Source organism: Miscanthus floridulus, chromosome 6 (genome assembly GCF_019320115.1).
Source record: "Miscanthus floridulus cultivar M001 chromosome 6, ASM1932011v1, whole genome shotgun sequence".
Taxonomy (NCBI): Eukaryota; Viridiplantae; Streptophyta; class Magnoliopsida; order Poales; family Poaceae; genus Miscanthus; species Miscanthus floridulus.
Genome location: NC_089585.1, coordinates 38,484,271 through 38,498,644, shown reverse-complemented (window position 1 = coordinate 38,498,644; position 14,374 = coordinate 38,484,271). Strand labels below are relative to the sequence as shown.

General features: G+C 45.8%; 1 protein-coding gene across 1 annotated transcript; it reads left to right on the top strand.

The window, feature by feature from the left end:
- The first annotated feature begins 10,636 nt into the window (after positions 1-10,636).
- LOC136458107 (early nodulin-like protein 18) lies at positions 10,637-12,737 on the top strand. Its single transcript, XM_066458104.1, has 2 exons — positions 10,637-10,978; positions 11,984-12,737. The coding sequence occupies exons 1-2, from the start codon at positions 10,753-10,755 to the stop codon at positions 12,517-12,519; spliced, it is 762 nt and encodes a 253-aa protein (XP_066314201.1). The 5' UTR covers positions 10,637-10,752; the 3' UTR covers positions 12,520-12,737.
- The last annotated feature ends 1,637 nt before the right edge of the window (positions 12,738-14,374 follow it).

The following is a 14,374-nucleotide window of genomic DNA, read 5'->3' as shown; positions in this document are numbered from 1 at the left end:
TATCTCCCGCATAATCAGAATCTGAATATCCCACTATATGGAGTGAATCAGATTTTCTATACGTCATCATGAGGCCTTTCGTTCCTTGCAAATAACGTAAGACTTTCTTTACCAATTTCCAATGTTCTATTCCAGGATTGCTCTGGAATCTGCCAAGTAACCCGGTAACAAATGCCAAGTCAGGGCGCGTACACACTTGAGCATATTGCAAGCTTCCGACAGCTGAAGCATATGGAACCACTTTCATTTGATCGATCTCATATTGGTTCCTGGGGCATTGAAAATCCCCATATCTGTCGCCCTTGACTATAGGAGCAGGTGAGGGACTACATTTGTGCATACTGAATTTCTTTAAGACTTTTTCTATGTATGCCTTTTGTGATAGTCCTAATACCCCTTTACTTCTATCTCGGTGAATCTCGATCCCTAGAACGAACGAAGCTTCACCAAGATCTTTCATATCAAATTTTGAGGACAAAAACTTCTTTGTTTCCAGTAGTAGACTGACATCACTACTAGCAAGTAAGATATCATCCACATACAGGACAAGGAAGATAAACTTCCCATTCTTAAACTTTGCGTAGACACAATTGTCCTCAACATTATCTTTAAACCCAAAATTCTTTATTGTCTGATCAAACTTCAAGTACCACTGTCTTGAAGCTTGTTTTAATCCATAAATAGATTTCTTTAGGCGGCATCCCAAACGTTCTTTTCCTTCCATGACAAAACCTTTCGGTTGTGCCATGTAAACATTTTCCTCTAAGTCTCCGTTGAGAAATGCCGTCTTTACATCCATCTGGTGTAATTCCAAATCGTAATGTGCCACTAATGCCATTATGATTCTGAAGGAATCCTTACATGAGACTGGAGAAAAGGTCTTATTGTAATCAATCCCTTCTCTTTGTGTAAAGCCTTTTGCCACAAGTCGGGCTTTATATCTCTCTATATTCCCTTGAGAGTCAAGTTTTGTTTTGTAGACCCATTTACAGCCTACTGTTTTGGCTCCTTTAGGAATTATCTCCAAATCCCAAACTTTATTTGCATTCATTGATCTCATCTCATCTTCCATGGCCTCAAGCCACTTTGATGAATGGTCACTTTTCATGGCTTCTTCAAATGAGGTGGGATCATCCTCCATTTGAAATTCTTCAGTGTTGTACACTTCATAATCAGCAGGAATAGCTGATTTTCTAATTCTTTGAGACCTTCTAGGGGCCTCCTCAATTGGCACATTTTCTGTTTGAGGCTGTTGTTGCTCCCCCTCATGTGTGGCAATAGGTTCTATAGGATCCTGAGCCACAGGTTCCTCATCATCATTCATTGTTGCCACAGGCGGGATAACAACAGGTGCTGGCACCACAGTGTCTTGTCCTGTTGGTGCAGTGACAGCAGGTAGTGAGAAAAATGGCTCATGAATGATCGGAGTGGGTGCAAACACCCGCTTCTCTTCAAGGTCAATTTCTCGAGCTACCATGCTCCCCCTTATCATTTCATCCTCTAGGAAGACAGCGTGTCTCGTTTCCACAAACTTTGTATGTCTGTTAGGACAGTAGAAACGAAAACCTTTTGACTTTTCTAGGTAGCCAATGAAATGGCAACTCACTGTTTTGGGATCTAGCTTCCCAATGTTTGGGTTAAAAACTTTAGCCTCAGCAGGGCTCCCCCACACACGCAAGTGGTTAAGTGAGGGTACTCTTCCTGTCCACAACTCATACGGTGTTTTGGGCACCGACTTACTTGGTACTCTATTGAGAATATGAATGGCGGTTTTTAACGCCTCCATCCACAGACTCGTGGGTAAAGTGGAGTAACTTATCATACTACGCACCATATCCATCAGGGTACGGTTACGCCTTTCAGCTACTCCATTCTGCTGAGGTTCGCCCGGTGTTGAATACTGGGCGACTATACCATTCTCCTGTAAGAACCTTGCAAAAGGTCCAGGAACTTGTCCATATGGGGTATGCCGACCGTAGTACTCTCCTCCACGGTCAGACCTGACTATCTTAATCTTTAAATCATGCTGATTTTCAACTTCTACTTTAAATATTTTAAATTTATCCAACGCTTCTGTTCTTTCTTTAATTGGATAAATGTAGCCAAACCGAGAGTAATCGTCTGTGAATGTTATGAATGAGTCATAACCATCCACACTTTTCACAGGAAAAGGACCACATATGTCTGTGTGAATAATCTGTAGGATTCCTGTGCTTCGTTTGGCATCTTTCTTAATTTTCTTTACATACTTTCCTTTTATGCAATCTCTACATTGTTCTAACTCTGAGAGCTCTAACGGAGGAAGAATATCATTTTTAACTAGTCTTTCTATTCTCCCCCTCGAAATATGGCCTAAACGACAGTGCCATAATTTCGACAACGCATCTTGAGCTCTCTTTCGTTTTCTGTTTCCATTGTTCGATGAGGATACATTTTCATTCACATCACATACGGAATTAACATTTTCACGAAGTGATAACAAATAAAGCTCGTCTTGTCGGAAAGCAAGACCAATACATTTATTATTAAACAATATCTGACATTTGCCATTTCCAAAATGACAATCATAACCATCATGGTCCAACTTTGAAACACTAATCAAATTTCTTTGCAAAGAAGGTACATAAAGAACATCTCTAAGAATAATTATGAAGCCATCAGCAAGCTCTAACGGAAGATCACCAACGGCCTCAACATCTGCTTGTTCTCCATTTGCGACTTTAATGAAACTTTCGCTTCTTTGCAAAGTTCTCATCGAACGGAATCCCTGTAATGAATTAGCAACATGAATAGTTGCACCTGAATCAATCCACCAAGTAGATTTTGAAAACTTTACATACAAGGATTCATTTACGAACGTAATAATGTTCTCACCTTTATTCTTCATTATCATCTTTAAGAAATCAGGACAATTCTTTTTATAATGCCCCGTCTTCTTGCAGTGGAGACACTGGTCTTTAGCCACTGGGAATTGTTGGTTCTGAGACTGTTGCATGGGACCTTTTCCAGATGATTTGGAGGAAGAACTATTATTATAGTTCTTTTTCTTATCTTTTAGGTAGTTGACAGAACCACCTTGTGAAACTTTTATTCTTTCCTCCTCCTGCACACACATGGCAATGAGCTTTTCTAAATCCCATTTTTCAGGCTGTATGTTGTAATTAACAACAAATGTGTCAAATTCTTTGGGCAAAGAAGCAAAAATCAAATGAATAAGGAACTCATCCTTGAGTGCCAAATCCATTGGTTTGAGCTTAGATGCCAGATTGCTCATTCTCAGTATGTGCTCTCTTATGCCACTGCCGCCACCAGAGTACCTTTCTGTAACCAGCTGCTTGATCAGCTGGGTTGCATATGTCTTTGAAGAGCCAGTGAACTGACTCTTTATTCTGTCTAGGTACTCTGTGACCGTGTCACAGTCTGGAATTGAGCCCACAATTGCAGGCTCAATTGTGTTCTTTATCACTGCCAGACACTTCTTGTTGGCAGTGACCTATTTCCTATGCTCAAGGTCATAGGACATCTTTACGGGAGCAAAATCCCGCTCTCTGTTCTGCCATGCAGTATCAGTCTCATCTGTCTCCCTCACCGGTGCCTCAGGTTCTTTAGGGCACGGTGTGGTGACAACCCAGTCCACCTCAGCGAGGATAAAGGCCAGGTCTATCTTTTTCTTCCACTCAATATAGTTATCACCTTTTAGAGTGGGGATTTCTTTGATACAACTCATTAAGTTGTATCCTCCTGAAAACACAATTCAAATAGGGTGAGAACAGAAATAACAACAATAATTGCATGCCTTAGTTTAACGTTGGTCAAAATTAAAACATACAATTATTGTCTACACTAATTCTACATCACCGTTGGGCAGAAATAGAATTAATGTATAACAAAAACATTATAATATTGTCATTAATCAACGTTGGTCAGAATAACAACAATATTATAATCAATTTAAAACATATTCTTTTTCAAAATTAAATTCTCCCGTTGGTTCGAATTTAATAATGAAAATTGCAACTTTAAATACGCAGCGGAAACTTTAACATTTAATACTCTTTTTCCTATTTTCCAGAAGCTAATTTACTATTTACTGAACAAAAATATCCTTGGATAAATTTTGTACAGAAAATCATCATAAAATCAAATCAAATTGATCAAACTTTTCCTGGAAAATAAGAAAAAAAAACAGAACTGATTTTTCTATTTCTTTGGCCATTTCGGCCCAGTCAGCACATGCGCGGCCCACGGCCTGCCCACGCGCACGCGCGCAGCCAGCGAAAACGGCCCAGCAGCTGCGGCCCATCCGCGCGCTCAGCGCGCCCCCGCGCCCAGCCGCGCGCGCTCTCTCCCCCGCGCCCAGGCCGCAACCTGGGCCTGGGCCGGGATTTCGGCCTGGTGCCCTCATCCCGCCTGGGCTGCGGCGCTGGCCCAGTCGCCCGTGGCCGTCCATCTCCATCCGACGGCTGCCCGGCCGTTTCGCCCGAACAAAACCCCCCGGTCAGCCCCTCTCCCTGAACCCTAGGTTCATTTCCTCTTTCTCCTCTCCTCTCCCACGGCGTCGGTAGCGAAAACGAAGGGAGCAGCGCGGCCACCTCGTCACCGGAGAAGAAAGGAGGGCGACACCGGTGCCAAGCCCCTCGCCGGTGCGCGCGCTCGCCCATGGCAGAGCGCGCCGCCGTCGAGCGGCTTTGGACCGCTGTCCTGAGCCACGGCCGAGCCGGGCCACTGTCCGCTCGCCAACCATGGCGGCGGTGATCACCGCCCGCACGGTGGTGACTTTCCGCGCGACGGCGGTGTCGGGAAGACCGGGTAGGTTCCCCTCTCCATCTTATTCCCCTCCCCAAAACCCGATCTAGGGTTAGGGTTTCATTTCTAGGGTTAGGGTTCTTTCTCATTCGATCCGAGATCGGGATCCTTTTCATTCTTTTCCTATTTCTTTTATCCCGATTTTGCACGATTTCCCGATTAGGGTTAGGGATTAGGATTGGGGAACGAAACTGTTTTCTTTTTCCCGAATCACCTTCGGGTTTTTCTTTAACCTCATTAGGTTTAGGGTTCATCCGAAACAAAACTTTTCTCAGATCCGACGGATCGAGTTTGGGGTTCAACCGAACGTCGGCCGACCCTTTTCTGCTTAGATCCGCACTGGATCTCTTCGTCTTTTTTCTTTTCTAATCGGTACCCGTTCTAAATCTACGTGCTAGTAGGCTCTGGTACCATTGTAAACATTCTGTGGATCAACTAGAGTAGATCTAGGCCGGTGAACTCATAGAACCATAAACACATGCACATTTAGACCTAGAACACTACACCGAGAGGAAGATAGGGGAGAGAGGGGCTGATGATGAACCTGAGCCTCCAGATGATGTCGCGGTCGTGCTGGCCATCGCGGGTTCGGTGATGGAGGCAGCACACGGGCAGCGACGGGTGAAGTAGAGGTTGCACGGACGTCGATGCAGTGCGGTCGGATGTAGCAGTGACGACGGCGAGGATCAGTGGAGCTTCCCGTCGCTGGCTGCGCGCCCTCGTAGATCGGTCTAGGGTTTTGTCGGTGGGTTTGCGGCTCACGGCGAACCTCGTACTTTGAGCCGCCGGCCCCCACCTCTCTATATAGCGCAGTGCGACGGGGGCCCACCAACCATGTAGGGTTGGGCGTCCCCGATCAGGGCGCGAGACCAAGGCCCAATAGGCCGTTGGGCCTATTGGTCAGGAGATCAATCTAACAGTAAACTGACCACCCACCTGGAAAGACTGCACAAGCAGCACAGCCAGGCGTATGCAATGGGCTCTCATGGCGACCGGGACTGCAAAGAATATATCCCGATCTGGGTCCTCTGTGCCTAAGAGCATCTCATTGCACTGCAACGACGTCGCTGATACAAAGGCACGTCGTGGCAACGGCATGGACGCCCTTGTAGTTCTAGCGTCCTCCACACCAGGAACTACTAAAGCCTAAAGGTAGAAGAAACACATCATCATACAGATAAGCAGCTGCTGAAGAAACGGAGAAAATCACAGGTCAAAATTCAGCTTCAATCCGTAGGTAAGCCGTCTTTGTCGTCCGATTTCTTTCGTGGCAAAAGCATAAACAATTAGGCGCAGCTGTGCGGTGGAATCAGCAAAGAACACTTGCAGTTGCAATGATTTGGTTCATGTTAAATAAGAACAACCGAACACGAGCACCTAGCGGCATTGTTTAATTAAAGCAGACAAGCAAAGCTGAGGGCGTGTTTAGTTGGCGAAACGAAAATTTTTGGACGTCACATTGGATATTTCGGAGATGTCGGAAAGAGTTTTCGGATATTAATAAAAAATAATAATTACATAGCTCGCCTGAAAACTGCAAGACGAATTTATTAAGCCTAATTAATTCATCATTAGCGCATGTTAATTACTGTAGCACTTATGGCTAATCATAGACTAATTAGTCTTAAAACATTCGTCTCGCGATTTCCAACCAAACTGTGCAATTAGTTTTTTTTATTTATATTTAATACTCCATACATATACAGCAAGATTCGATATGATAATTTAGAGTGGAAATTTTTTAAGGCATGAGCCTATTACAACTGCCCGTAGTAGCACCGAGCAGGTACTGACAAAGTACATCACGGACACGTCAACTTTGGTTATCTTGTGTTCCTTACATGCATGTTACCCCTCATGGCTGGACGTACTGTAGTCGGACCTCGATTGAGTGCGACAGGTGATGTACGGCCACTTAGGCCGCGTTTAGATCGTAAATTTTTTTTTTGTCTAACCCAAAAACCTGACAGCCGCAGGTTCTGGCTAAAAATCTGACATTCAAAATTTTTTGGGTTTGTTGTTTTGTTGCAAAAAAATTTTGGCCTGACCCAAAACCTGACAGCTGTACCATTAATTGTCTCTCATGCAACATGTAAACACATGCATGCACCCAATGCATGTTGTAGCTGCAAACGCATGCATGCTGTTGTCAATGTGCATGGCATACTAGTATATACCATAGATAAAAGCATCATCATCTTCAGCATCCTCTAACTCAACCATCACCATCTCTTCTAAATCATCCCAAGGGTCTACACAATGGGTTGCTGCTGCTGATACAACATCAACTTGTCAAAATAAACAAGGAGTAAACTCAGTCATGAATCACATTACAAATCAATGTCATGCATGACTACGTTCACTGACATGTGCCAGGCACTCTCACCCATGCATCACATAGTTCAAATGGTCACCATACTTGAAGTTCACCAAATATTACTACATTTAAGTTGTTGAAATAAGAAACATCACAAACATAATTGAAACACACATTCATGCACTACAGACTTAGTTCAAATGACATAGGACATGACTGACATTGTTTCAGGACATCATTACGACATGAACTTCAATTCATAGACGAAATAAGATAAGATGGTCTATGGGTCGACCGGCGTAGCTTGCTCGATGATGATCATCCTTTCTTTAGGGCTGTTGGCAAGGAAGAAGTCCATATCACTTTCATTGTGGATGACGTTGTACAGCCCCCTGAACAATGTTGGAGTCTGTGCACTTATACCCAGCTCCTTTGCTATCTGGGTGACCCTGTCTATCTTCTAGCTAAGGGCCGACCGTGAATTGTGGTCCTCTTGCTTCCTGTGCTCAAACATGCTCTCCATCAGGCAGAGCCTACGATTGGCAATTTCATTGTGTCCTCATGTTGTTGTCCATTACCCTCAGTGCTGGGCTCTTGGACCTCTTGCGTGGGCTGGAGGTAGTGGTGCTCGTGCTGCTGGCCCTCTTGTTGCCAATGCTAAGTGGGGTCAGCTGGTCATCCTGCTCATCTGCTGCCTCTTCATCAGAGCTTCCACCATCTAAGTCAATAGTACCACTTTCACCAGCAACAAAGGAGGTGGAGCCATCTACTGTGTTTCCAGTAAACATTTTGTCCATTTGATCTAAGTACTCAGGCAAACCTTTCCTGATCTTCATCAAATCAGATTGCCCCTGTAATATGAAATCATTTATTATGTAGTGTTTTACTTAGTAAGTGCTGAAACCCAGAAGAGATAGATAGACCATTTACGTTGGTATTTGCTTTCCACCATGCATCAGTGGCCTCAACAGTTCCATTGTCGCTACGGCCTAAGCCAGAGCCGTAGCGGAGCTTGTTACAGAATGCCCATTGGGCCTTCAGCTGCCTTAGCCTACTAGCAATCTACTCCCTGTCATGGACCAAACCTGTTGCTGCTTGGTACCTCCTTCCATCGTTGCCGTGGCCGGCGCCATTGATGCCGTGGCCGGCGTCGTCGATGCCGTGGTCGCCATTGTAGCCAGCGCCGTTCATGTCATCGCCGTCGTGTCCTTCCATCACCGAACACGCGAAGGTGGTCCTCGATCCGGACTTCGACGGCGTGGATCTAGCGGCGGAGCTCGTGGATCTGCGTGGCGGCGGTGGGATGGCGGGAGACCGACGGCGGTGGGAGGGAGTGACCGACGGCGGCGGGCTAGGGTTCGAGAGTGGATGAGAGTGAGGGATAGAGGGCCAGTGTCGGGCGAGCGTGAATGGATAAGGGGTGGGTGGGGGGTACCAGGCGTCCTTCACGCCTCCCAAGCCGCACAGTACCAGGCCTTCCACCCCCACCGTGAACAGTACGAGACCAAACAATTTTGGATGCTGTTTAGTTCTAAAAAGCCCAAAGTCAAAAAATTTTGGGCTGAGCCAAAATTTTTTGAAAACTAAACCAGGCCTTAAATAGGTAGGTACATACAGTGGCGGAGCCAGGATTTTAGTGAACCCGGGACGAGACGCAACTTATTACTAATGATCCGTGTGGCATGGTTCCAACTCCTGCTTAGGTGGAGTAACTTTTTTGGCTGCGTTCGCCTGGTATGAAAACCAGCCGGATTTCACTGTTTTCGGATGAAAAACACTATTTACGCTCTCACAAATTTCTCTAGATTTATTCAGATTCCTCCAAGCAAACAGGCCTAGAACCGTTTTGGAAAACGTTGAAAAATAGTTTCGATGATAGTATGTAATAATTTGTATTAGGTTTGTGAGGAGGAATTGAGATAAGCCATATTTTTATGGTTCTGGCTCCTCTGTAAAAAAAAATAGCTCTAGCTTCTTCGGGCTTTTTTTAAGCCCTTTTTTAGATGCCCGTTTAGCGGAGCTCATTGCAAGGAGAAGTGGGAAGCTGGAGCCGGAGCCCTATCAATGGGAACCTACCGCATAATATAAAGCATTGTATATGAAAGTAAAATAAGATAACCAAATTATTAAACTAACCCATATTCTACCGATAACTACCGCCTACATACAGCCTGTTTGGCTGGTACTGTTACGATCGTATACGATCGTGGATTATTATTGCTGGCTGGTTTGGTATGAGAGAAAAATACTATTCTGACTGAAAATTTACGATCATTTATAACCAAGCGAACAAGCTGATAGTCTACCGAGAAGAAATTTTGTACTGTGCTACTGCGCTTGTTCAGTGCCTGGACACTCTGAATATTCTTGACGTGCACTTCACCAGGTGAGACCGGGCAGCGGCCCAGGGTGGCCGGGCCTTGCTCCGCCGGTGGGTACATATCCTCATTTTGACCAAAGACCTGAGCTTAACACGGGTGTTTGGTTTGAATAATCATCCTATTTTAAATGAGTGTGCCAAACGGAATAAAACGCCCAAATAGTTTTACCCAATGAGCTTTTAAAAATGTGCTCTCATTATGGAGGGTACAGCTAAAAATAGTGACTTCACCTAGTTCTAGTGGGTCTTGTATGAGGTTTTATAAGAGCATGCATGTTTTAAGGAGTGTTTTGCCAAACGGTTTATTATTAAAGGCTCCAGCTTCACTGATAAAATTGTTCATAAAGCTGAAGACAAAAATAATAGCTAGCTTCAGTGGTGAAGTAGAAACGTGTCAAACGGAGCCTAAATATAACAAAAAATAATAGCTGCAGCCTGCTCACATGATTTCGCTTTCGTTTACATAACAGAACAGAACAGATTATAAACTCAGCTCGAGTTATAAAGTTGACTGCCTGCCGACACACTTGCATTACCGTGACACAGCACAACACGAACACATGGCAATGGCACCCTTCAACTCCGGCGCTGCGACACACTTGCTCATTTTCTCGTGCCCAGCTTACCCCTCCGTTGCTTTCCATATATACTAGTGACCGTGGCACGCCAAGTCGCCAACTCCGGCGAGCATGGGGTTCCTCGGTCCTTCTAAAATTTACGTCACATCAAATATTTAGATGTCAATAAGAAATATTAAATATAGATTAATTACAAAATCAATTATATAGATAGAGGCTAATTTATGAGACGATTTTTTAAGCCTAATTAATTTGTCATTAGCACATGTTTATTGTAGCACCACGTTGTCAAATCATGAACTAATTAGGCTTAAAAGATTCGTCTCATAAATTAGTCACAAGTTGTGCAATTAGTTTCATAATTAGTCTATATTTAATACTCTATATATATGTCTAAATATTTGATGTGACAGGAATTTTAGGAGACACAGCACTCCTGCAATACGGCAGAATCGCATGTCGAGTCATACAACTCCATTATTATGAAAGAAAAGATATGATACCAAGCAACTTTCTCTTTCTGTAGAGCTCGCTCCATCACTCATTTAAGCCGCCCCCATGCATCTCCCCAACCCCCAATGATACAAACATCACTCATCATCCATCAGGAGAGCAGCTAGCATCTGTGCGTCTCTTCCCCGAGAGGCAACCTACCATACAGCACTACCGAAATGGTGCTGCTCTCCTCCGGCGGCCGCGGCGGCCAGATGGTCGTGCCGTGCCTCACGGCGGCGGCGGTGGTGGCCGCGCTGGCTGTCACCGCCCCACGCGGCGCCGACGCGTACAAGAACTACACCGTCGGCGACGACAAGGGCTGGTATGACGGCCTCACCCTGCCGGGGGTGGACTACCAGGCGTGGGCTGACGGCAAAAACTTCAGCCTCGGGGATTTCCTCAGTGAGTAGAGAAGTACTGAACTACTGCTTGCACTAGCATGCTTCGGCCCTCTCCCTGACTCCACTCCACCTATATGCTAACCTTGATTTATTTCAAGCGATCCAGTATAGTTAATCATTGTTACTGTCATCATCAACTGTCTTTCATCTGGGTTACTGACCTGCTGGTCAGGTGTTTTAACATGCCAGACAACATGCATCAGCCTGTTCGTTTGGCTGTGGCTTGTCGTAAACGATCGTAAATTTTCAGCCGGAACAGTATTTTTCTCTCACACAAATCAGCCAGCAGTACTTCTTTACGAACCAGCAACAATACGAACCAGCCAACCGAACAGGCTTATATGGAATGTGAGTAATTCTAGAGTAGGTAGCAGAGGTAGCACCGCAGCTAGATGAAGATGACCCAAGCACGCAATGACCCATGGCCTTTTCAGGCCCAGTTTTGCTTTGCCATTGCGTCCCGATGCATGGATCCGTCTGGGAATATGTTCCCTTTCTCCATTTCCTGGTGCACATGGCCTGTGGGGGGAAAAGGCTCGAACGCCACTCCGTTTTCAGGTGGTCGATTATCAATCACCATCACAATTAGTAGTATGCTCATTTTCGGTACTATTGGCATCCAAGATTTCAGCTTTCAGCTTTGCTGTGCCTGTGCGTGCTGCTACTTTATTTGCTGTCGTTTCACGTTAGAAGAACATGGCCAAAGTGTAAGGCATCAGTATGCTTTTGTTGGGACCTGGATACGAACTACCAGCACTCTGCTGATCTGCTCGGCTGGATAACGCAACTAACATGACTGTCACTGGATAGCCAGCCCATTCAGAGTGACAGGAACGTCGCAGCAGCAGCTCTTAAGCTCCTCTACCTGACTAGCTAACTGGTGGTTGCACTCGCCACATCACACAGAAAATTAGTTACATAGCCGGGCATTGCATCCAACTACATGATTAATTGGTCAATTACTCTCCTGAGTGCTGCCTGACTAACCAACGCACCTTCACTGCAGTCTTCAACACGGACAAGAACCACTCGGTGGTGCAGACGCGGAACGGGACGCTGTACAAGAGCTGCGACTACAACGACTCGGGCCCCGACGACACCGTCGAGTGGTCCGCCGCGGCGCCGGAGTTCAGCAAGGACGCCGTCACCGTCGCCGTGCCGCTCCTCAAGGAAGGCCGCGCCTACTTCTTCTCGGGCAACTACGATGGCGAGCAGTGCGAGAGCGGCCAGCACTTCGCCATCGACGTGGCCCACGGCCAGGGACTGCCGCCTGACCTCAGGCCGCCCGTCGCCGCCGACGCGCCGGCGCCCTCCTCCGCAGGGGCAGGGCCCGCCGCCGACGGAGCGGCCGCGCTCGACTTCAGCCACCCCAAGAACGTCACCACGCCCAGCGCCACGGACGACGACGACGGCGAACAGAGCGGTGGTAGTGCTACCACCACCTCGGGCTCCTCCACTGCTCGTCGGACTCTTGCCAGCCAGCTGAGGTCCGCTCTGCCCGTGACCGTGACGATGCTCATCACATTGCTCTTCACGATGTAGGTGGCATACGTTAGTTTCTCTTTTGTTTGTGTGGAGCTTGTTGGGCCTGATAATTAATTTATGAGTTTACTGAATGAAGGGTTTCTATATATAGATGAAATATGTTTAGTTGTTAGTGAAATGCTTTCACTTGTATATTGTGGCTATTTATTTCATTCGTACCGTGTTTCGTAATACATAATGATGTGAATAACAATCCCATTCTTTGGAGCAGCCAAGTCATCATTTTCGTTAGAGTTGATTAAGTTTGATAGATGGGATGAAAAGTATCTTAATTATTTCTCATGACCCTATCATCCCATTTCATGACAGGGAGTAACTAATGAGTATCTTGCAAATTGTAGTACGACATGTATGCACATTTTCTGTTATAAAAAATAACCTCTCCCATCTGTGTGCGGTGCTATCTTTTATCTCTAGCTGTCCTCGAGCACGTCAAGATTCAACATGCATGTTGTAAATCTTAACACCTACATTTCAATAGGAACGCCACAAAAAAAAGAATCCATCATCCATAGATCTTACCAACTATAGTTAGCCTAAACGAAGAATAAGGGGGCACATGCCCCCCCCCCCACCTCACACACCCTCACACCACGACAAACAAACACAAATTCCATACTGAAAGGATTAAGATGCCTGAGGGGGTGAATTGGGCTAATTCTAAATTTCTTTGTAATAATTAAACTCTACGGTTAGCCCAATTAACCCCTTATGCCTAGAAAGTGTTTCTATTAATCTAACGCACAAAAGTTTAGCACCCTAAATTCCAATCCTACTCTAGCATGGCAATACTAGGAATGTAAATGACAAGAATTGAATTGCTCAAAGTAAATGCTCAAATTAAAGAGAGAAGGAGGAACGCGGCGATATTTTGTCGAGGTATCGGAGAGTCGTCACTCCCCACTAGTCCTCGTTGGAGCACCCGCGCAAGGGTGTAGCTCCCCCTTGATCCGCGCAAGGATCAAGTGCTCTCTATGGGTTGATTCTTCGACACTTCGTCGCGGTGAATCACCCACAACCGCTCATAACTTGAGTTGGGTCATCCACAAGCTCTTCGGATGATCACCAAACTCCCAATCGCCACCAAGCCGTCTAGGTGATGGCGATCACTAAGAGTAACAAGCACGGACTCTCACTTAACCACGACAAGCCTAATGAGAAGGGTGGATGCACACTTTGCTACTCTTGATTTCACTAATGAGGGCTCTCTTTGGGATTCTCAAATCTCAATCACCTCACTAGGACCTTGCTCTTCTTGGCATTTTCAAAGGTGTTTCTCAGCTGTTGGAATGAGCAAAAGTACACCCACACACGAATGGAGGAAGTATTTATAACATGGGCTAAAAAACGAACCGTTATGTGCCTCTGCGGGGTGACCGGATGCTCCGGTCATGTTGACCGAACGTGTCGGTCAGTTCACCCCGAACTCCAGTGTTTACAGTGTGACCGGACACAGGCCAGCGTCCGATCAGCACTGACCGGACGCGTCCGGTCGAGATTTTCCTTCTCTAGAACCTTACTGAAGTCGACCGGACGCTGGCGTCCGGTCACTTGACCTCTCAGCGTCCGGTCGCACAAGACGAAAACACCTTGGTCAAATGAACTGACCGGACCCTGAGCCAGCGTCCGGTCAGTATTTGACCCTCCATTCACTTCCAACTTTTGAACGTACATGAATGAAGTTTGCTCCAATAGATCTAAGGGCTTTTTAGGAGCTACCTAGTGCTAGGATTAGCAAGTATGCACCACACCTAACCCACTAGACTCACCTAGGTCAAGCTACCCGTCTATACCCCCTTAATAGTACGGCCAAAGGAAAAACAAAGTCCTAAACTACTCTAAGTGTCTCTTC